Genomic DNA, 24,374 nt, shown 5'->3' with positions numbered 1-24,374 from the left:
GATCTTAATTCCCCTTTCCTCTGGGAGACTCTGAATTGTGACTTAAAAGGTACATCTTGTGATATCGGTAAGGCAAAAATGAATTCTCAAGAAATTATACCAATAAATACAGTTTACTGAAAAGAAGGAAGGAAATTGGGTGGTGTCTTGTTAAAGATTTTATGGCTAAAAAAAATCAGTCCTGGTACCGAATCACTTGTTTTCTCTAGTGGGTAAGGGCAGTTAAGGCTGTTAACCTATATATAACAAAAATGGTTATATATTTATAGCAGTGTAAGGAAAATCATTCAGAAAAAGATTTTAAAATAAATTTTGAAATGACAATGCGACTCTTTATTTGTACTGCTTAACTGATACTATATTAATTCCAGATCTCAAAGCATATCAGATAAAAGCTTCAGAGAGTTGCAGCAGTGGCAGCCAGAGTCCGTTTTCATTAAAAAGAAAAGCTCCACACACTTCTCAATTAGGACCAAATCCTGTTGTTAGACTGCAATGCAAGGTTCCTTTTGAATTTTCTATGCTTGTTTACTCAAGGACAGAACAACTTTATACAGAACAGCTATCAACATCACATTGCTCTGTAGCTGTGTATTGGGAGCAAAAGAGAAATTTTAGTGAGTAGGCTAGAGCTAAACTCAATTTTCAAGGCTTTCAAAACAAGTCTGAAATGCTGAAAAATTACTTTATTTATTTACTTGTTGTTTGCATTTCCCTCGGAAATGTCTGGAACAAAAGATATTTTCCTTACCCCTGTGAACCATTTTCATTTGGGAAACATTTGGAGTTTTCTTCCTCTTACAGTTGAAAGGGACTCAAATTAACAATTTCTCCAAGCTGCAAAACTTGGCGTTCAAAACCTCTTTCTTATGTGCCACCACTACTGCAGATGCCAACACAGTTCTGGGAAAATTGTGTTAGCCTGCTACTAAAAAGTCAGCCAGTGAAGAAAATACAAAATTAAAGTCCAGATTCAACAACATGCTCAATACCACCCTTATTCAGCAAATTTCTTGAATGGATAATGAACTCTAATAAAGTGTTCAAAAACTTTACTGAATAAGAGTCAGTATACATTGTGGGCAATGCAAAGTTAGGGTTCTGAGATAATTCAGTTAGAAGTTAGCCAGAAATTATGCTGCTGTAGAAATATTTATGCTGCTATATTTCTTAGATCATGCACTTTAGAATCGATCCTTTGGGACCTTGCTGTTTAAGCCAAAATGATAATACAACAAATATGTTTAACATAAGGGGAATGCAACAACAATAATACCTGTGTGCAGTACGATGAAGATTATGCTAAACAAACAAAAGAGTTCATTAGCAATAAATTCCTGTATTTACTTTCTTGGTTTGTTTTCTTTTAAAGAAAAAAAAAAAAAGAACAAATGAAAATCTGGAGTTAATAAACTAATGTAGCTTAAAAATCTTTGCTGGCATTGTCAAAGCAGTTAATAATTTCCTTTTTCTGCAGCTATTTGCACTGTACCATTTATAAGCTTTGCTGCTTTACATCATCAGGTCTTGTAAGTTATTTGAAATAGCAATTATGCACACAAATAAGGGTATACTCACATACCTTGCTTTCCTTTTCCTCGCACCCAAGGTTTTAATTTCTGTAGTCTGTTGCATACCCAGATTTTACAGTTTGCCAGTGGTCATTATACCATTAGATAAGAAAACTTTTCATCCCACCCCCATGCCCAATAGGGAGGGTGTCTACATGCTAAATGTAAATGCATCAGGACTTTCAGAAGCTCTTAGGCAGAGTGCACAGTTATTTCCAATGGATTTGAATGGAAACACTTGGTAAATGTTAACAAAAGTAGCTGAAAGTTGACAGTATCTCCTACCTGCCGCTCTTTCAATGAATGTTTTATTCTAATTATCAATGCTTCCTACAGGCTTTGGTTTGCATAGTCCAAACTGCAGTTAATAGAAATATAATATATATTTTTTACTATGTTATTGTTATACAAAATCAAGATGTTATATAATAATGACACTTTTTGATGACCTCTATCTGGTTTGCAACTAAACAGTGGTTTTGAAATGAAATGCTGAAACTGTGTATTCAGGATGCCTCCTCTGGTTGACATGGATATAAGCATCCCTTTCTCAGTGCATTAGTATTTTTCCTAAAGTAGAATATAACTAAAAAGGTAATTTTATTGTACATTAATTATTTTGTCCGAATCAAAAATCAGTTTAATCACGTCATGTCGGTATTACACAGCAGAAGCATCTGCTCCAAACTCCTAAATAGTAAGATATTCACACCACCGAGTGTAAAATTTATTTCTAGCAGGATTAATTGACTTAAGAAAAGACTGAAATATATGTTTTCATTTATTTCAAGCATCTAAATTGATTTAGGATGTGCAAGTAATTCAGATGTGTGGCTGCTGGTCATACAGCACGTGTGCTTGGTACAATACCACAATGCAGCAGTAGAGCTTACTGCTAAAAATAGCCTGTAGGATTTCCCTAACAGGATTCAGCCAATAATCTCCCCACCCCCACAAAAAAAAAGAGAGAGGGAGACAACTGTTTTCAATTGCAGACTGCTGTGAAATATTAATAAAAGATGGTTATTCTGTCTCTCCAGAACAGCCTACAGCCAGATTTTGCTCTCAGATTCCTTGTGTAAATCTGAGCAGCTCCACTGAGACTGGTGGATTTATTCTGGATTTACACCAATATTACCAAGGTCAGAATGTGGCCCTGATGACAGATTGGAATGGTGGCACCACTGAACCATATAATGACAGAGGACACAGGACAAAAGAAACTGAATTTGCATTAAGTCAGAAAAACAAGGTCTTCTTGGTGGGGAATCCCTAACATTCTTTTCCAAAATACTTCATTTGGGTCATCTTCTTTTAATAGTATTTTAAACAGAATGGAGAGCAAGACACCTAAAAATTGCTGGCTAACAGCATGTTTTGAAGGAGGTGAAATGTCCTGGAGGACAACAGTACCAATAAGAAAACCCAAGGGAAGAACATCTAATAAATTATTCATAAGAAATATCTGAAGTAAATATTCTCAAATATTCTGTAAACCATCTAAGTGAACATCAAGTAGATTTTAAATTTTTTTTCCATCTTTAACTCATTATCTTGGGCATATACTGCATATATATTGCATAGCTCTCTTACAACCATCACCATTCTGATTCCCTTCAGATATTTGGGTAAGAGCATTTTCTCTCACGACTCACAAAAGTACAGGCTCTATTTGATCCCCATGTAATGTTCTGCCACAACAGTTTTCCTTCTATTTTTTTTCTCTTCCAAGAATATACTGTCTTTAAATAGGAAAAAAAAAAAAACACCAACAACAACAAAATAAAAACAAAAATAAACAACAACAACAACAAAAAACAACAAAAAACACCCAATTCAAGGCAGGGAGGTTTTTTTACCTCAATTTCTAAGGTCTGAATTTGACCTCACTTCATGCTGTACTAGAATTTTCTTGCTTTTCCCCCACCCATTGCTTCCTTCCATGCTTTTGAAAATGATAAAGTTGCGACTGCTGTGGGCAGCGACTGGTTGCATCCTGTGCTCTCTTAAGGGAGCAAATCATAGAACCACAGGATAGCTCAGGTTGGCAGGGACCTCCAGAGGTCTCTAGTCCAACCCTCTTCTCAGAGCAGGTCAGAGCTGTGATCAGACCAGGCTGCTCACGCCTTTCATCCCAAAGAGTTTTGGCAAGGCTGTGTAAGAACAGGTAAAAACTTTCTTTCCACTGACCAATGAATAAATGCCAGGGCACTATCCAGACCCAGGAAATATTATGCACAAATAAAGCTATTCTGTACCATACTATACCTATGTTAATAATACACATATCGATCTAGCTATTGACAGAAACTGTATTTGAACTGTTGGTGTTGCAAAGTCGGTGTTCATTGTCACTCCAGAGATGTTAATCTCATAATATAGAACCTAACTCTATTTTCAATGTACTCAGAAACTGCAGTGATAAAGGTTATATCTGTAGGTCTATAAGCCTAGAGACATGTCAGGGAAAGGGACTTCTTCAAGCAGAAAGGAAAGGCTTCATTGTGAATGCAGAGGTGTGGGCTCTGTTGGACCTGCGACATGGTCAATCAGCCAGGGGGTACTGGCTGGCTGGTTGGCGTAGATACAGCGTACTGGAAGCAGCTACAACACTGTCTTCTTCAGCCAGTACTTACAGGATATAAAAGAGGCGTGAAGGTACAGAGCACAAGTGGAGAAGCAGAAGCACAAAGTTGTAGAGAAAGCAGAAATAGGAGGACTTTTTTCTTCGATGAGTAGAGATGATTATCTTGAAAGAGTGGTGGAGGGAAAAATGATTTTAAAAAAGTAGAAATAAGGATTCAAAAAATGTTTCTGATTTGGAGAAAGGAGTTCAGTGAAGGACTGAGAATCTCAGTTGGAATAAGCAGCATTTTTTTGCTCTTCCCTTCTCTCTTTCTATCTCTTCTTCCACTGCTGTTGTTCATATAGTAACGCTACTAAAGGAGCGATATTAAACTGTCTGCCTGACCTTAATACACTCTGACTCTGCACATGCACTGTCTGCATCTCCATTACAGAGCCCGCCAGGTTTCCTTGTGTCAGATCTCAAGCCCTTTGTGCCTGGGATGTCCCATTTCCTGACATCATCTCAGTTCAGTGTTTGTTCTACCTCATTTCATTCCTTCTCTTATTCTTCCGTCTCAACTTCACGTTTTCTTTCTTAATCAGTTCCACTGATGCCACAAGTCCCCAGATATATGTAAACCCCTTGGACCCTAGTCCCCGGTCTGAGAACCTATAAAGGGAGGTATCAGTAAACCTTAGCAATCAGACTAAACCAGTAACCTTTATGTTTGCAACTCCATTGAACTTTTCCAGGGGAACTGCAGGTTTTTTGACGGGATGTTGAAGCCTACACACAGTGAGCTTGCTTTTGGTGTGTTCTGTGAATCTTTTAGAATGAGTTTACAATGTTTTGGGGACTCTATGAACCACAACTAGAAAAACAGTGGCCAGGTTTAATAATCCTGTCTGTACACAGCTGGTCTTTTTGCAGAAACTCATGGAAAATGAATTAGCATGTTTATTTCAGTACAATCCAAATATTTGTTACCCAATAAGTGAAATTCCTAAATTGACAGTGTATTTACAGAAGAAGAAATTATGTCTTTCATCTTGAATGTCATCTTGCATCCATTTATCCACTTACTTGCAGTACTTTAAGAACATCTTTTTCTTTTGCAGTTTTTTTTCTTTAAGATAATAAATTTTCACTTTCCAAACTCACATTCTAATTGGAGAGAGGGGAGAGCACAATGTCTCACACAGTCACATATCGGGCCCATTAAGGACTCCATCCTACGTCATTCACAATCATGGCCTTTCAGGGCATAGCAAGTTCTGCCAAGCTATGTGAAGGAATTAATACTTCTGGCAGAAACCGGACTAAACAGTATCTCCAAGTATTCACTCCCCCTTTCTTGTGCACAGAGTAAGCATAACTTTTCTTCTATCCACACTGTAATGTTTTTACTGAGATTCAGGCTCTTAAAAAGATGGAACCTCCGGCAAGGTTAGATTACCCGTAATATGAAATGGGTTTTCTGTGGTCACTTTTTTGCCTTTCACTGAAGATTTTGGAGGTCCTAATCACTCTGCTTTGGACAGCCCAGACCATATCAATAGGAGATGCTCCCTGAGTGACTGCACTGCCCTGGGCCTGACCATAAAACCTTCCTCTGTAGACTCCACACAACTGCTGAAAGACACTGAAGTTGTAGCCAACATCACCTTCTAGTCATGGCTACAGCTTTGCTCTTTCTGTAGGGGAAGCAATCTTGTAGCATAGACTGACTTGTCAAATGAAGACATTCAGAGTTATATTGCAGCTTTCCTACTTACTGGTGGTCTTTCTTCAATTTATTGGTGGTCTCCTTACAAAAGAGGCAACAAGAACACAGAGAAAAGAACCAGAGGATAGGGAAATGAAAGGAAAAGCTATAAATGACTTAAAGGCACCAAAAATGCACCTGTTGCTATATTGCAAGAGCCAGTCAATGATAATAATTTATGACTGTGTGAATATTAACCCTGTGATTTATCAGCTGCAGTGGTTGACTTGATGCCAGTACAGCGTCATAAAACCGATGAACAGTAAGGCTAAAACTGAATGCATTGCTGCAGGAGGTATTTGAGGCATTTAAATCTGTTGATCCTACATGAACAAACCCATTTGCCCTGCCTGTTAAAAGCAGTCTTTAGGGAATCCTACCGGTCGTGTAGACATGCTGGCTGGACTGGTCCATGGCTGGGTGAGGTAATGTGGAATCAGCAGGGGAAGACGGGGTCCTGGACACCGGCCGATGTTTATCTAATCCCGCCATGCCAACTGTAGCCATCTGAGCTTGGTAGATTTGCAACTGGTGGACACGCCGATGCGCCAGGAACTCCTGTTTCCAAGAAAACAGCACAGTAGAAGGAAATGTGAGACGGGATCAAGTAAGACACTGAGGGAAACATGTCAACAAATTAAGTTCATTAGGTCAGGGCTGTAATAAACAGTGTGGAAAAAAAAAAGACCCCAACAACTCGCACCTAAGACCTAGTCAATAAATCCATTCAACAGATGTTTTCACACTGACAGTGTGGGCTGCTGGCTTTGCTGGAGAGTAGGTGATGGCAAGCAACCTGTCAGTTCTCCCTGACAGAGGAAAAGATGGCTTCACGTGCAGAGGCTTATAAAAGACAAAGGCTTTTCTAATATATTGAATAAATAATATGATGTTAGAATATGCACTTTACGATCCTACACAAATAAAAATAAAACCTTCCTAAAGCACCAAAAGTGAAAAGTGGTGTCCTTACTACTCAGGACCAAATTCTCTGAGCAACTGTAAGTCAAGATTCTACAGAGGACTCAGGTCCCAGAGCTCCCTGGAAAACAGGAACAATTTGCACATAGGTTTTCACAAATCATTTAGAAATTCAGGAATTGTTACATGAGAACCCACTTAGGGACCATCTTTTTTTGTCATAACTGCTGCCAGCTGTAGGCAGTGCCAAACACTTCAGGAAAGGTAGGCAGCTGTGAAAAGACTGAGACAGAGCAGAAAGGAAGATTTCCTCCTCTGTTTTGTTTGTCAACAGATGGTGACTTTTGCTGACATGACAAAGGCTGAAACCCTGCTGAAATCAGTAGAAACCTTGGCATCCACTCACTCCACAGGGCGTGATTGTTTCCCAGGCCCTTTTCTTTCTGTTTTTACTTTCTGTGCATATAATCCTAGAACCTCAACACAAAGTGAGCACAAGAGATTTCTTAACCACTTTGCAATATAAATTCAGTTGAAATTCACATTTCTGCCTTAGAACTGTAGACTCTGCTTATCCTCACCTGGGCTTGGTATACATATATGCAGGTATATATGCGGTGTATATATGAGGTTTTTTTTTTCTTTTTTTTTTTTTTAAACCCAGTGACAATTAGCGGTGCTGTCTGCTGTTGCTTGGGACAGCAGTTCAGAGGCCTGGCCTGGCGAAGGAGGGACTGCTGGGTGCTCAGAGAGGTGACACCAAGTTCAGGCTGTGCGGGAAGGCAGGTGGGAGGACCTGGGAGTACCCCAGCCCCTCGTGTGCTGTGAAATGAATCCACAGTTCATGGGAAGTGAGAATGTCTAAGCTGCACGTAAGAAAAAGAGGCCTTTATGAAAATGAGTGCTCATCAATAACAGCTGAAATGAGAAGAAATGCTTTAAAAGGCAGCCTCAAAACCCACATTAATATCTAGGGTCACCACTTCAGTGAAAAGACATAAGGTCATGGGAAGGGTAAATCACCTGGGACCTTGTCATAAGTGACTAAATAAAGAAAGAAAATATGAGTAGGCAAAAAGAGGTTTTACAAGAAGTGTCATGGTTTGGGGTCATTGAACCGTTTCCCTTTTTTTAAATACAGTCCCCAACTTTTGCTATTGCTTTTTAATGTATGACGACATGATGTTATATATTCCAAGAAGTATCTTGAGGTATCTGAAGAGGTCTATGTATCCCCTTTCCTTATGAACATAACATAACATTCAGGAATTCTTTTCTGAAATGCCTAGGAAGTGCCTTTTTTTTCAATTGTGATAAATTTTTAGAGGAGGTATTTTTTGTGCTCCTAGGTGTAGACATCTTCCGTAACCTTTGCTGGGAGTGTGTGTGATTGCAGATGAGAAGTGAAGAATGCATGGAGGCTATTGTGTTGATTATTTTCCCTATGGGAAACAGAAGTAGATAAATTCCTTTGTGAGGATTTGGCATTCACTGTCTTCAATGTTGGCTTAGTGCTCAATAAAGGAGGCACAGGAGATATTTTGCTGTCTGTGGCACGATTACTCTCTGCATCCTGGGGTCCAGTGACGACAGCAGCACTGTCCGACTGATGCTGGTGTATTCACCATCTCCTGCATACTCTTCCAAAGCATGAGAGCTAGCTGAGCTAGCTAAATTCCACAAAGCCAGATCCTTCTACAAAACATAGATAAATTGGGAAGAGATTCCTACCTTTGCTTATAAAAAGATTAGGTGTTTGTGTTTATGTAAGTAGTAGAAATAACACTATATTTCAGGCACGTGAACAAATCAAGGTATTTTTTTTTAATACTAATCAACCTGTGTGAACAGCACCTGAAAGCCAGGCAGCCAACTATTTCAGCAATTTGTCAAAGACTAAGACGGGAGCCTGTTCTTGCTCTCCTGTATTTTCCTGCTAAACTGAGTTTTGTTTATATCATTCTTCCCTCCTCAAATGAAACCAGACACATACCTACAATTTGACACATGCTTATCTGCATAATCAGTCCAGGGAAGGAGAAGAAATTTGTGGATGGTTGGATGGAAAGCTGCATGACACCTACTTTAATTTCTTAGGCCACGGAGAACTGTTTGCCTGTGAAAACCTTTTAAAATTTGTTAAAAGTGCAGTAGTTTGTCTCCCAAGGCTTACATTGAGGCTTGCTTACATCCCCTGGTGACTTCCAGGTCCTTTAACTGTAATTTTAAAAACTCAGCATCAGCAAAGTTTGGACTTGTTTAGTTTTTAGCCAAAGTTTGAGGCTAACTTCCTGATTAGGTTTCATTTTACAGACAACAGGCTGTTGTCATGAAATACTTATATTTTTTCCAGCCACCTACATATTTATGCTGTGAGCATCTGAGATACTCTGTGTCACACAGACACATGCATTAATGCAATGAGTAATGTGGATAATCAACACACTTAGCTGGCTCCCCAAATGCCCACCTGGCCTCTGGAAGGGATTAAAGCAACACAATGAATTCATCTTCAGGTTTTATGTGCTACAGCACTGCAAACACATGTCCATCTCTCCAGCAACATGACAAAAGCAGTATTTGCACATCTGCAGGGTTAGTGATTTGTGTGAATATATTTGGAGCATTTCTTAAGTAACCCGAGCTCTGCCCACCCGGCATGGAGCCTGCTAGTTCCAGGTGCCTGAGATTAGTTCATTAGTAGAGGCAGGCAATTAGGGCCTCTGCCGGAGTGAAGGGAGGGCCATTCATCGTCTTCCCCAGAAACCAGTTCAGGCTCTCAGTAATTATTTTGAGGAGGATTTTTAGAATCAGTATCTAAAGAGAAGATGACCCTTTTAGAGGTATGGGAGGTAAATATTTGTTGTTCTTCTAGTATTACTGTAGGGTTTGTTGTTGAGGTGGAGCTGGAATTAATTTGGGTTAGTGTGAATACTCCTTTCGTATAGATGTGTAATTTGTACATTATGGTGTTTCATGTTTTGTATGCTCTGAGGATTTTAATGAGAGCTACTTCTTTATTTCTACTGGCTGTGGAACTGGTGACCCACAAGTGTATTCAGTTGGATTGTTAGATGGTCTGTGTTGGATGATAAAGAATAGGTGAATTGTCTATGAATTAATGTTCCTTCAAGCTACTATGCTTTGTGCAGGCAAAAAATGTGTGGGGTTCACTCATAAAAACTTTTCTTACCTCTCAACAGTCTGCTTTTTAATTTAGTTTAATGTGTTTATATTTAGTTTAATCATAGCTAAATAAATCCTAAGATTCCTATGTCTGTACCATAATCCTAAGTGTGTACAAATGTATGCACACATCTCTTCTGGGTTTATCTTTTGGCTTTTTTTTCATTGTGGTAGAAAACTTTTCTCTTAAGGAATTCAAGATTTGCTGTTTCTAATAGTGAGATTACTAGTTATGGGCTCTCATATATTTGTGGCCAGGTTTGTAGCCAGCCCTCTGTTGTTGTGTCTCTAATGCATTCTGCTGAAGTATGAAATGTGTGATAATGTCTATTAACTGTTAAAAGTCATTCATGTACTGCCCATCCCCCCTTCCTCTTTCCTCCTCCAAAGACCTTCGGTACTACTAACCTTACAAGGTTTTTCCTCTCAAAGCATTTTTTGGTGGTCTGTTCACTAGTTAATTTCTTTTCTATAATTTCCACATTGTTTTCTGAAAATTACCCAAAGGAACAACTATTACTGAGGAGGAAAAATACATACATGCTGCAGGAAGTTTCACCCTAAGTGAGGATGAAAACAAAACCTGCCCAGCAGGAAGACCTGCTGCCTTCCAAGTACTTCCTCCAGCTCCTTCTTCTGAAGGGTATTTCTGATGCCTGCTCTGCTGTCTTGTCTAATCCAGTGTCTCCTGCTGGAGGCCCTACTCCTTAGTGTCTCACAGACCCTTGTAGCAACAAGAGAACAGAGTAAATTCAGGTCCTGACACTTGTCTTCCCCAACACTCTCCTTGATTTCCTACTGTCCAGGCCAGCCAGTGGCTGCATCCAGAAAAATGGCCTCTGTTTGCAGCAAATAGAGCTAAGTCCTGCTTTAAGGCCATCATGATGGCAGCCTTGGCCCAAACCAAGAGAGCAGGATCCAAAGTTTGATTCTGTCAGAAATCCTGGGCACTCGGGAGCTTCTCATACTGTTCAGATGTAACTAGTTAGCTAGCTAACAGTGCTTCAGAAACCGTGGACCTCATGAAAATATTAATATGCTTGACTTTGGTTATCCCAAGAAGTGACAGGATAAAAAAAGCAGAAGGCAATGAATTGTTAAACAAGGAGTATTGAGACAAAAAGAGCTGTAGGTAAGCAGAAGTTGACCTAGGAGTTTTGTGAACTGCTATTCTGCCTGCTCTCCTCAAACAAAACCATAACTAGTTGCCCTCAGGAACTAAGCAAAAATAGGTCATGAGATCTTCTGAAAATATTTATGTGCGCAAATGTGAAAGTGCAGGAATGACTTATCTCTGTCAGTCTCTCCAACCTAAAATAGAAATTAGTCCTGAAAATGAATATGTTGAGAGGTCGTCTTTTAAACTGCTGTCACTTAGAGAAAACACATGACCAAGAAACCCTACCAATACTATTTTTGACAAAGCCACATGTAAAGCCACAAACTTCCATGGTCATCACTTTCAATAGAACTGCAAAAAAATCAGTATCACCATCTGAAATATAGTCAGCCACAAGTTCAGAATCAGCATTTTTATGAAAAGTAAATAAATAGCAAGTATGGATACAGACACATAGAATAAATAGGTAGAAATAGGTTTAGATCAAGCAAAAGCATAGACAGGAAGAAACAGGGCAGCTAGCCTTGAGGCACCTGGGTATATTGGGTCACGTATTATCAGGATGTTCCTAGAATTTGGTTTTCTCTTGCTGTAATCCAAGGAACACAGTGTTGACCAGAAAATGGGTAAACAGAAATGAAGTCTTAGCAACTGTCGGGTGTAGATACAGAGTAGTGGGATGAAAGCTATGCCCCAGAACTGCCTAGAGTCCCAGGCAGAGAAGACTTGCCTTGAGCAGCAGGTTGTTGCTCACAGCAAAAAAACCCATACTCTCTGCCCTGCCCTTGCCTTCTGAAGGACTGTGGAAAGGCTTATTCCAGCCACTGCCAAGGTAGGGCTTAGTATCTGGAGTGGCCCTACTGCAGTGACTACCCAGGGCATGGTCACCACCCTCAGCCTTTGTTTCCTCCCTCTGTTCCTGGAGCAGCAAAGCTGTTGCTGCAGAGTTCTCTGCCCCTCTCCTGCCATCTTTCCCTTCTAGGGCAGGAGCACCTTTGGGATGGAAAAACATATTATTAAAATGACAACATTTTTCTCCAGTGGGCCAAGGAATAGGGGAAGAGCAAGACTACTTACAGGGTGACAAGAGTCTGCTCCTTCGTCAAGTTGTGTACCCTGTCTTGGGTTACATGACCAAATGTGTGGGTCTGGGCTGGGGTCACCCCCCTTGCCTCTGGTTGTAGGACACATCAGCAGGGTCAAGACTCCACCTTTTACCCCTATGGTTGCACCGGGAGGTGGCTGGGAGAGTTTTGAAGGGAAAGATAGTAAAAGTTACCTCCCTCGGATGGAGAGTTTCCAAAAATCTGAGTGTCTAAACATGAGCCTTCCTGGTCCAAAGTATGTGAGAAATCAAGATGACCACATGGATTGAGAAGTTTTCAGCTATCTTCATGAAGAAATATGAGCCAAGCAGTCATTAAGTTGAAGCCTGGCATGATTAAGAAGAAAGGAGTGACAGGAAATAGTGTCTGGGAGTGACAGCAAGGAGGGGCCTGTCTTTAGAGAGAACACTTTCTACAGGAGGGAAATTCCAGGAGTCCAGCTGAGCCTCTGGTTTCACTCCTGGTTACCCCTCCTGCGAGACCTGCCTTCTCCACTCCTGACGTTGGCAGGTACTCGACTTCTGTCACTTCTGCTAAAGTGCTGACTCCGCGGTGTGCGCAGCACGCGTCCAAAGAAAATGCAGCACCTCCTCAAAAGCTTGCACTCCTGGCTGAATCTTTTCCTCCCTTTCTGACTCTCCCAGAGATTTAATATAAATATATAAATAATTGGGGGTACAGTGAAGGGGAGAAAGGGACCATTTGAACATCTTGTGCATTGTTTCTTTTTTAATAAAAAAACCAACTCTTTAGAGGATTCTTGTGACTTTGTTGCTTTTACTAGAAATACCACAAGACTTTCCTGAAGTCATTTGGTGCTTTCCAAAAAAAGAATACAGAGAAGCGTAGAAATGAATACGAGTGGGAAAATACAGTTGTCCACATGTCTTGCCCTAACTTTCAGTATTAACAAGTATTATTTTCTTTTACTTCAATATGAAGAATAAATAGGCTTTACAGTAGCATTTAACGGTTACGACCAACTAATCGTAGCAGCTTTCCAGCATTCATTCAGTTAAACTGTTAGTTAGCCAAAACTAATTAATGAAAAATCACCTGTCCCACCTGTTTCATCGTTCTGGGAATTGTCACCCAGCTCTCTTCATCAGTATTGGCAAATCGGTTTGGTGCTACTTTATGCAGATCATTTCAACGACTTCCATTTCTCTGTTGTTCATGGGAACTAATTTTCTTAGCAGACTTGTACAGTTTCTTTTTAAGTGAAGAATCATTAGTTTGGCCTTCACACAGAGAAATAATAATCTCTGGTTAAGTTCAGCAGCAGCCCTGCTGAAGATCTGTGTTTTCTGTATACTTTAACAGACTCTTCTTTGGTTTTGTAGGCTGCTCTGCTGGGTTCAGGATTTGTTGTAGAATTAATGGAAATTACTTGGGTCTGACATATAAAGAGAAAACCTTGGAAAACCCTGCTCTTGGATATACAGTCACTAACCCATCGGTGTCTCAGCATAGAATCATGAGGGTGTACAGAAGCCCTCTGCGGATGCCTTCTATCTTGTATGAAGGTACGTGAGGTCAGAACAGGGAGCATCAATGGACCATAGAGTCAGTAACTATAGGAGCCATAACCAAGTTATTTTATCAGCTCTGTTCTCTCTCCGTAGATCACGGCCACAGAGCCCTGTACCTAACGCACAAACCCCGACAGGTGTGTGTGTGTTGCCATTGCCCACACCAGAGCTCTTCTGTACAAACCATCCGTTTCTGCTGTCACCTGTGTGACAGCAGAGTTGTAACCTGATGGATACCGGGTTGCAGTCCTTTGCTGGAGGACTTCTGCCCCTCTCAGGATTTCAGAGATATATTACCAAATCTCACCCCTTACTTCAGTGTGGTTACAATGTCAACATCTCCTTTCTCCAATGTTTAGTAAGACTTATACAGTTTCTTGAAAAAAAAAATATATGTACACGTTTGCAAATATAAAAAGTATTTGAAAAATTATTTTTATCTCTCCAGTGCTCAGCTCTTCACTTTGATTTTGGCACACAGGGTAGGAATATGTAGTGAAATTGTGATATAATTTGAGATGCTAAAAAATATAGGATTTGAATATAGAAAGGATGTTGTGGATGCCAAAAAAAAAAAAAAAAGGAGAAACTATCACAAAATAAATCTTTTCAGATCTGTTCTATACACCTATAAAATATTCTATATATTTTCAGAATGCTCTATATTTTTATAGAATAAACCTATTTCTGCAACAAACAAGTACAGCTTGTAGTTCTTTTTTTATTATTTATTTGGAATAAGACCAAATTATTTGTAGTTTGAACTGTGCGCCTAAAGATTACTTTTAAATATTTCTTGAAACCAGAGACCTTCCTACAATGTGCTTCTCAGCATAGGGTTTGCTGCTTTTAACAAGTGGGAGACCTGTCAGAATAGGCAAATTGAAAATGGAGGGGAAATCCTTATGTTTGCTGATTTATGAAAAACTAGAAGGTTAAAAAGAAACATGGAAAATAGTATGTGCTAGCATAGCCCTAATTGTATAATGCGGACTGCAAAATAAATTCTCCAATTTCTCATTCCTTGAGCAAATCTTGGCCCTCAAAATGCAAAGTACGGTTCAGAAAAGACCATAATGCTTGTTATCTTTCATGGGAAGGATGCATGAATTTATTTGAACTTGAATTTTTTTCATCACAATGTACTTAAAATAACCCCTCTAAAACAGTAGTTAGGGGATAGACTGCTGTCATAAGGGGGGATGTGGAACACTAGATGGGACTAAAAAGTAGAAAAGCGAGGGAGTAGTATTACAAAATACGAACAACTGAATATAATAAGCTCCAACCTCTTCCCTTCTCACCCTCTCTTCTTCATGATAATGCTCTCCATTTTCTTTCTGTTTTTAAAATTTGAAAGCTATTTTGCTTATACGTTCAACAGTCTTCCAGTCCTTTCTTGCCTTTATTCTTTTTCCAGCAAAAGATGAGTCTTCCATGTATTCACATCTTCAGAATCCTCAAATATTATAAGATATTACAACAAATACAAGAAACGGAAACAGTAAGAAAAAGTAAAAAGAATACTAACCGGGGAGGAGAAGTGGGGCCAATAAGAACACATGTGCCAGTATAGCGCTTCTGAAGGGTGGTTCATTGATTTGATCCCACTACATAAGGATCCTATCATTGCATTACCCGATATGATACTTTTCTCTATCTAGAAGAGATCTACATCTGAACAAAACAAGAGTAACTTACAGGAAAAGTCTGAATGCTTAAGAGACCAAAGGACATAAAATTAGAGAGAAAACCCTAGTCTATATTGTTCATCTGGGATCTGTTACTCCTTACTATGATCTATTTCCTTCCTGCAACCAGAGAAAACATAACAATTGTAGGAATATTGATTAAAATTTTCAAAACTGCCAAAATGTGGAACAAAAAATCACTTTCTAATTTAGAAAATGGCTTATTTTTCAGAGGATGGCTGCATAGTATTCAGAGTCACTATCTCTTTGTTTTAAAGGCCAGCTAAGATAGTGGTGTTTCAGTTTGTGTGTTGGGGAAGGCAGCCCTGGAGATCAGCTCCGTTGCTGGTGTGCATCTCCAGGCGTAGCTTGGTGGCACCTTGGGAGGGCTTCCACATGCTGGGGATTGTCTCAGAGTCGGTGGCTGCGCAGAAAGACCACAAGCAGTTGGAAAGTGGCAGTGAGACAGTTGGGAAGCACAAATCCACTCTCCCAAGAGCTGTGCGGGTGCTTCCAGTAATCCTCTAAAGGAAGGGCCTGACAGTTAGTGGAGAAGGTCTCCTCCAATAATAAGTTATAATTTATAACACATCGTAGCTCTGTTTTGGGGGCAGACTGGATTACTTACACAGATCTAAGTCTAGATAGACTAGAGTGTAACCAAGAAATTTATTCTGGGTTTTCACTGTGAAATCTGAGAGGAGCGTTTGGCACTTGAATAGCTGCCTCTTAAAGCGATGCCCACAAAGAAGAGAGCTGGTCTTCTTGCAGCCACACAACACTTGGAAAAAATATGTACTGGAAAATATTGCACCAAATCAATAGCCGCAACTTTAACTTCATCTGATGAAACCTGGGAGGAGGGAGAGGGGGAATCCTGAGAACCAGTCAAAGCAAAATGTTAATTCTAATTGTTGTATTTAGTTGGCCTTGTCTTGTGACAAGTTTGTTATTATGCAGATTTCCTACCTGCCACCTTCCATGGGAGGATTTTACAAAGTGAAGTTATGCAGGCAATTCCCCTTGCTTCTTACCTCTTTATTCCTAATTATGTTGGCCCTGTGTTCACTCAAGATAACATTATAGCTGTCCCTAACTGCTCTAGATTTGGGGCCTGAGAAAAAAGAAATCTTTTAGTGCTTGGAATTTATTTGTTTTTCTCTGTGTTGCAGAACTGTAGCTACTAACATGCTGAAAACAAGGCTGTGCTTGCTTATTGTCTGACAATGGATTATAAGTTTTTAAAATCTTTTCACAGACATAATTTCTTAGGTGTCCTTTTTGTCTTCAGATAGGTATATAATGTAATGTCACATGGTATGGTTTGGGTTTGGTTGGGGTTTTTTTAAATATATGTGTGCATTTACATATACTATTGCAGTCGTTGCTTTTCTTTTTTGCTAGGAATGTCATCTTTCTTCCTCTGTCACAGCTTCTATGTATATGATGCATATTTACCCCTTGCATGATGCCATCCCATTAAAGGCTATCATGAAAATAATCTGTAATTCATCTACTACGTAGAGAATATTTTTGTGTGGAGAAACCAAGGTGTAGAAAGGCTATGAATTATGATTCCAAAGTAAACAGTGATTAGAAATGCTGATTTCTAAGTCCTTCTTTTAACCACTACATCAGTAGTAATTGCATTACATCAATAATATTCTCCTCTTCTGGTGGTTTTAATTGGGAAATAATGCAGCACTCTGGCTTTCAGTGTTTCTTTTTACGACAGATCATAGTAGAGCTACAGTCAGAAGTTTTTTTGGTTTGTGCTGGATTTGGAAAAGGGTAGGAAAAAGAAGTCAGAGCAATGGGAACTCTAAAACGTCAGAGCTTTTAGGCACTGCACAGACAAATTAAAGCACCCATACTCCATAGCTTTAAGCTGGGTGCAAAAAGGCTCTGGACAGACTGGGTGATTAAAGGAAGGCTGACCATCCCTGTGACCCACTCAGAGCCATTGTGGTGAAGGGGCCCCAGAAACTTCTCAGCTCTTTTGTCTTTGGAGTCCTCAGTCTTGCTGGGAAAATCCAGTCTGTTTTCTCTCCAGCTTCTGGAAGAATTAAATCTATTCAGAGAAACCAGGAGGAAAGGTGGTCCCATAATGTGGTATGTAGCGTACACGTGGTGCACACAGCCAACCCTCAGGACCACCGTGAGTCCCAAGAGCCATGCCAACAGCACTGTAAGCCAGGCAGTGCTGAAGCAGTCCCAATAGCCAGCACCCCGTGCCCATGCCACCACCTACAGGGATGGCCTGCAAAACCTGCTAGCCATGGGGAAGCTTTTGAAGAAGAATGGATGTTGTGAAACTTATCTCGGACCCTTGCAGAGGTGCCAAGGTGGGCTGAAAGCTTGGGGCCTGGGTTCAAAGCATTGGGTCCTGCCAGCCCAGCAAAGTGCATTCCTGTCGGGACTCTGAGACAGGATGCATTGGAAAGTTTCTTCATGGGACTCACAGGGAATTAAACCCGATCTGATTGCAATACCAACAGATATGTTAAAACATGGCAGATTTAGCCCTGAGCCCAATCAGAGAGCTAACGCTATCTAGAGGCCCAGCCTCAGGCAATCAGCTTCTTGGCTCCTTCCCTCACTCCTTTCACAAATCCTCCTCTGGCTATGGGTATTGGGGTTTCTCCTTGCTAGTCGCAGTAGACAAACCTAATTAAAGCAATTAAACACTTGGTAGTGACATTCGAAAAGGGGAAAAAATACGTGAGACTGTGTCCAAGCTTCTGACTTTTACTGACAATTTTAGAAATATCCCTTTTCGTCATAAAAGCTCAGATTCGCACATCCAAGTTGCTCTTTGGACATTGAAATGTGCTATACACATGGATAACATTTAATTCAGAAGAATCTGACTGCTGCTACCTGGCCTTTTATGCTTACTTTTAGTTAGTCTATGGAGAACTTAGAAGCCTATCTGTTACTATACAGTTGTAAATAGGAGACAGGATTGTTTTTCAGTTTTCCTCACGTGCGTTGTGGGGCATCAATCTAAGCTATGACCAGGCTCTTTATTTTTTTTCTTTTATTTTAACCTGAATTTAAGCCCTGATGATTGTTGCTGTCATACTGCAGTATTCTTCAGTGTTGTAATACAGTACATCCTACATGTTACATTCTAAAGAAGTTCTGGGGTTTTATTCTTTTTGGAGGGAGGGATCACAAAGTTGTAAGTCTGCTTGTGAATTTTATATAAACTTTTTAATTAGCTGGAGAATCCTCCTGTTTTTAAGTTCATCCAGGAATTAGTCCTGATACAGAACGCCGAATAATGCTTTGAAAATGTGAGTTCAGTATAACTTCAGATGGAAACATCTGTTACCTCATCTAATCTGTAGCATACTTGTGTGTGTGACAGTAAACAGTTACTAAGCTCCCTTTCAGAGCTGGCCGTATTTCTGGGGTAATATCTGTAACACCTGGAGATTCAACATATTATTTCAGCACAAAAAATATTACAAAAAGTTATCTAAGCTGATCAGGCCAAACTCTTTGGAAAACAAAGTTTTGCTACTCACACAATGATTGCGGAGAGCAAAATTCATCCTGTTACAGTGGAAATAACACGCTACAGCTTCACATGGCAGGAGGAAAAACACTGCACTAACTTATGAGTAGCTGCCATCTGAAGGCTTTAAGATTTTAGGCCCATCGAATCTTAAGCAAAAAGACCTGGGGAACACCCAAGACAAAAGTTAGTTGGTAAATTCACCTCTGCTGCTATTAGGCATTCGTATCACAGCATCTATTTGTGCCTACATAACCTGGCCAAGAGAGGGAATGCAGGGTGTGGGTCCTGCTGTAGGCGATGCATTCCTCTGGAGGAAGCTTGGGGTGACCAGTGCACGTACTTGGTGCCTAAACCAGAGGTGTGAGTTGTCTCACCTAATCTTTGTATTTTAATGAGAAAGGAGGAAGTGAGAAGCCGTGAGCAGGGGGCCACGGCTGGCTCCCTCCGGCTGTGAAATATTTGTGTGGCTGCTGGCTGTCTTCTGCTCAGGGTAGAATGGGTAGAAGAGCCACTCCTTTTCATTTAAGAAAGGGTTACAGGGCCATGCTGCCGAACGAGCTCCACCAGGGGCTGAAAGCCCCAAGAGAGGTTTGGGTCAAGTTAGGTTGCTTTGGGAGGATTTGGATCTCTGAAGATGTTTTGTTTTCATTCTTTGAATTAAAATTTAATTTAAGTAATTGAAATACATAATCCGTCTCTGAGGAATGTTGTCTTAATCTTGTCTCTTAGAAGAAAAAGCAGGATTTTTATATTTTATCTGTTACTGATCAGCTGTATGAGCTTACAACAGTCTTCTAACCTCTCTGAGCTTTTGTGCCACCTTGTCTCATCCTGGCTTTATCTATCCTAACTACGGAGATTTCAAATAGTTTGTCCTCTGCAATGTGATGGTTCAGTGCTCAACACTAAGGTTGCTTGACTTCGGTTGCGGAGCTAAGGCAGTAAAACATTTAAAATGATGAAAAACTATCTTGAAAATCCTCTTCCTTACTAAAAAGGTAAGGAAAAAGGTAAAAAGCTATGAGTTTCATTTAGTTTGTTTCAGTATAGTAACTACTCATATAGGTCCATTTACATTTCATATTAAAAAAAAAAACAAAACAACAACAACAAAAAAAAGAGATGCAAATACAAGGAACTAGAGCAAAAGAACAAAAAGTGAGAAAAGAGAAATTAGATGGGAGTGGGGTGGAGAGAACAAGAATCCAGCTTTAATAGAGACAAATCACGTAGGCTAAATTACTGAGACTTTCTTGTTGTCTGGAAATGGTCAGAGCATCCCAACTGTGATTTTTGGACATTCATACAGTATGAGGTTCTGTTGAGTGACCCCTGATCCCCTAGGTCCCCCTGCAATGATTAATTCTTTAAAAGCTTTTAAACGAGGACTTCACCTCTGTTGTAATACTAAGGCTTCCAAATCTGTGGTTGTTATGGAGGGGGTTTGTTTACTGCTCTGTTGTACTATAAAAACAGTATATACCCTATTTATTTGATGCCTTCCAAAAAAACCGCAGTAATTAATTGCTGTAGCGTATGGTTGTGGTATCCCAATGGTCGGACAAAATCAGCTGAGAAAGCAGGGCTGGTTGTGCACCAACTGCAGCACCCGCCCACCGCTGACCACAATAACCTTTTTGGGAAAAGTCACTTCCATCAGTCAGGCCACTGCAGGGCAGTGGCCGCGAGGCAGCAAAACACTGCTTGGAATAATTCTTTGCAGATGCCAGGAGCCGGAAGTTTCAGGGAGAAAAATGAAAGCCATTCACTCTTCCAATGACACAAGCCTTTGATACCACAAAGTCATTTGGACAGAGAGCTCCAAGGTCAGGAAGGCACGTAAAGATTGGCGATTAGAGAAATACTATATCAGCAAAGTGTGGCAAGCTATTAAAAGAAACTGTAGCTTTTATGATTGTGTTGCTGGAGCTTCCCCAGGGCTATTTGTATTAGATATTGAGTTAAGCATAACTTATTTAGTCCCAGCATTCCAGAAAACATTTTGATGTCAGCTACTGAGGAAAGTAAACACGAGGAGGAGGAAACAGTACTGATCCCAAACAGATAAAAATATTGTAATTTAATTTTGTGAACCCATGCATGTTAAAGCGTTAAGAAAGAGGAATTTTTAAAAGGTTGATTTGACTTAAAAGACTTGGTTGATGGAGGTATTTAGTCACTATGCAGCTGGGGGAGGGAGTGTGGAGAAACAGAGGTGATTTATCACCTTGAGTGTATGCTACACCCTGACAAAGCATGAATGCAGTTTTCTGTAGACAATGTTTTTGTCTAGAGCAGATTTTATGCACATGTGTGATTCTCATCTAAGGCTGTGGGCTTGTGTGTAAGTTGGGCCAAACTATTTGCTTAGCTGGGCTGTTTGCCCGGCGGATGTTCTGATGGCTGGTGACAGGGATTTGCCTGCCCTGTAGTGAGCAATTAAGAGTCTTTGGGACTGTAATTTAGGAATAGCTCTATGGGTCTGCATTTTTCGTCTCTAAGTAAAGAGTTCAACATTGGATCTAGAGGCTGACTATCAGCACAGATATTATCCCACAGCTCAGCAGCTCCAGTGCAGGAGTCATGCTTGTTTATTTCTGTAAGAAGCAGCCAATAAATCCATGGGGGAATTCTGCCCATGCGTTCCCTATTCTCTCAGAATAACACTGCAGACTGGAGGAAATCACAGGTATAAATGTAAGGTCAGGTGTGGTTTTCTTTGATTTGCCAGAAATTACTGTTTACTTAAGAGTGGGGAAGTAGGAGAGCTGAAACCTCAAAGTCAAGTACAGCACAACCCCTCACCACACAGGGGAGACACCTCAACAACAGCTCCTTGCAGAGGCATTTTTTCATGACATCTTGACTCTGCTTTGATTAATAGATATATTTTTTCAAGGTGTTTTTAGGTGAGAGGTTAGCACTTATAGGTTGGTTGGTTTGTTTGAAGTACTGCAGAAAAAGGGCTCAAGGAATATAGCAGAATTAGCATAATGTTACAGATATCACTCTGTAGATCTTATCTCTCCAGAGATACTGTCCAAGAAACAATTTGTACTTCCTACTACATTGCTCTGATCAGGTGTATTAATGTCACTTTGGTTTGGACCTAGGCAAGATGCCAGCCCTTCCATTTCCTTTTGTCTCAATAGAAGACAAGGGATAGACTTGGCTATAGTGACCATGAAATGGTGGAGTTCAAGATCCTTAGGGCAGCAAGGAGAGCACACAGCAAGCTCGCTACCCTGAACTTCAGGAGAGCAGACTTTGGCGTCTTCAGGGATCTATTTGGCAGAGTACTGTGGGGTAAAAGCCCTGGAGGGAAGAGGGGTCCAAGAAAGCTGATTAATATTCATGGATCACCTCCTCCAAGTTCAGGAGCGATGCATCGCAAAAAAGAGGAAATCAAAAACGCCAGGAGGCCTGCATGGATGATCAAGGAGCTCTTGGAAAATCTCAAACACAAAAATGAAGCCTAGAGAGGATGGAAGAAAGGACAGGTAGCCTGGGAGGCATACAGAGAAATTGTTCAAGCAGCCAGGGATCAGGTTAGGAAAGTTAAAACCCTGATAGATTTAAATCTGGCCAGGGACATCAAGGGCAACAAGAAAATCTTCCACGGGTATGTCAGTGATAAAAGGAAGACCAGGGAAAATGTGGGCCCTGTCTGGAAGGAAACAGGAGACCACGTTACCTGGGATATGGACAAGGATGAGGTACTCAACAACTTTTTTACCTCAGTCTTCACCAGCAAGTGCTCTAGCCATACTGCCCAAGTCACACAAGGCAAAGGCAGGGACTAGGAGAATGAAGAACTGTCCCCTGTAGAAGATCGCGTTTGAGACCATCCGAGGAACTTGAAGGTGCACAAATCCATGGGACCTGATGAGACGCATCCACGGGTCCTGAGGGAACTGGCAAATGAAGTTGCTAAACCACTATCCATCATATTTGAGAAGTCATGGCAGTCCGGTGAAGTTCCTGCTGACTGGAAAAGGGGAAACATAATCCCTGTTTTTAAAAAGGAGAAAAAAAACAAGATCCAGGGAACTACATTCTGGTCAATCTCACCTCTGCCTGGCAAGATCATGGAGCAGATCCTCCTGGAAATTCTGCTAAGGCACATGGAAAATAAGGAGATGATTGGTGACAGCCAACATGGCTTCACTAAAGGCACATCGTGCCTTGCAAATTTGGTGGCCTTCTATGACAAGGTTACAGTGTTGGCAGATAAGGGAAGAGCAACTGACATCACCTACCTGGACTTGGGCGAGGCATTTGACACTGTCCTGCACGACATCCTTGTCTCTAAATTGGAGAGACATGGATTTGATGGATGAACCACTCAGTGGATAAGGAATTGGCTGGATGGTTGCACTGAAAGAGTTGCAGTGAACAGCTTGATGTCCAAGTGGTGGCCAGTGGTGAGTGGCACTCCTCAGGAGTTGGTATTGGGACTGATGATGTTCAACGTGTTTGTTGGCATCGTGGACAGTGGGATCGAGTGCACCCTCAGCAAGTTTGCTGACAACACCAAGCTGTGTGATGTTGTCGACATGCTGGAGGGAAGGGATGCCATCCAGAGGGACCTGGACAGGCTTGAGAGGTGGGCCCATGCAAACTTCATGAAGTTCAACAAGGCCAAGTGCAAGATCCTGCATCTGGGTTGGGGCAATCCCAAGCGCAAATACAGGCTGGGCAGAGAATGGATTGAGAGCAGCCCTGAGGAGAAGGACTTGGGGGTGTTGGTGGATGAGAAGCTCAACATGAGCCGGCAATGTGCGTTCGCAGCCCAGAAAGCCAACCACATCCTGGGCTGCATCAAAAGAAGCGTGGCCAGCAGGTCAAGGGAGGTGATTCCGCCTCACTACTCTGTTTCTGTTGGAGCGGGTCCAGATGAGAGCTATGAAGGTGATCAGAGGGCTGGAGCACCTCTCCTATGAAGACAGGCTGAGAGAGTTGGGGTTGTTCAGCCTGGACAAAAGGCTCTGGGGAGACCTTATAGCAGCCTTCCAGTACCTAAAGGGGGCCTACAGGAAAGGGCCTACACTCCACTACATGGAGTGTAGTGATAGGGTAATGGCTTTAAACTAAAAGAGGGCAGATTTAGATTAGATATTAGTAAGAAATTATTTACTGTGAGGGCGGCGAGACACTGGAACGGGTTGCCCAGAGAATTTGTGGATGCCCCATCTTTGGAAGTGTTCAAGGCCAGGTTGGATGGAGCTTTGAGTAACCCGGTCAGTGGAAGGTGTCCCTGCCCATGGCAGGGGGTTGGAACTAGATGATCTTTAAGGTCCCTTCCAACCCAAACGATTCTATGATCTAAGACCATAAAGACCAATGAGTTATGGTGCTTCTCTTGATTAGCATAGTTACGCTTCAGT

General features: G+C 41.0%; 1 protein-coding gene across 14 annotated transcripts in view; it reads right to left on the bottom strand.

Moving 5' to 3' along the window:
• HDAC9 (histone deacetylase 9) overlaps positions 1-24,374 on the bottom strand; it is a 487,213-nt gene that overhangs the window by 144,389 nt on the left and 318,450 nt on the right. For all 14 annotated transcript variants that reach the window (XR_010069838.1, XM_063324965.1, XM_063324968.1 and 11 more), the window contains one exon: positions 6,286-6,463. Coding sequence is in view for 13 of the 14 variants with exons in the window: in XM_063324965.1 (XP_063181035.1) it covers positions 6,286-6,463 (178 nt within the window). In the remaining variant the exon portion in view is untranslated. The remainder of the gene's footprint in view (positions 1-6,285; positions 6,464-24,374) is intronic.

The sequence above is a fragment of the Chroicocephalus ridibundus genome, chromosome 2 (assembly GCF_963924245.1).
Source record: "Chroicocephalus ridibundus chromosome 2, bChrRid1.1, whole genome shotgun sequence".
Taxonomy (NCBI): domain Eukaryota; kingdom Metazoa; phylum Chordata; class Aves; order Charadriiformes; family Laridae; genus Chroicocephalus; species Chroicocephalus ridibundus.
This window is presented reverse-complemented; position numbering and strand designations above follow the sequence as displayed.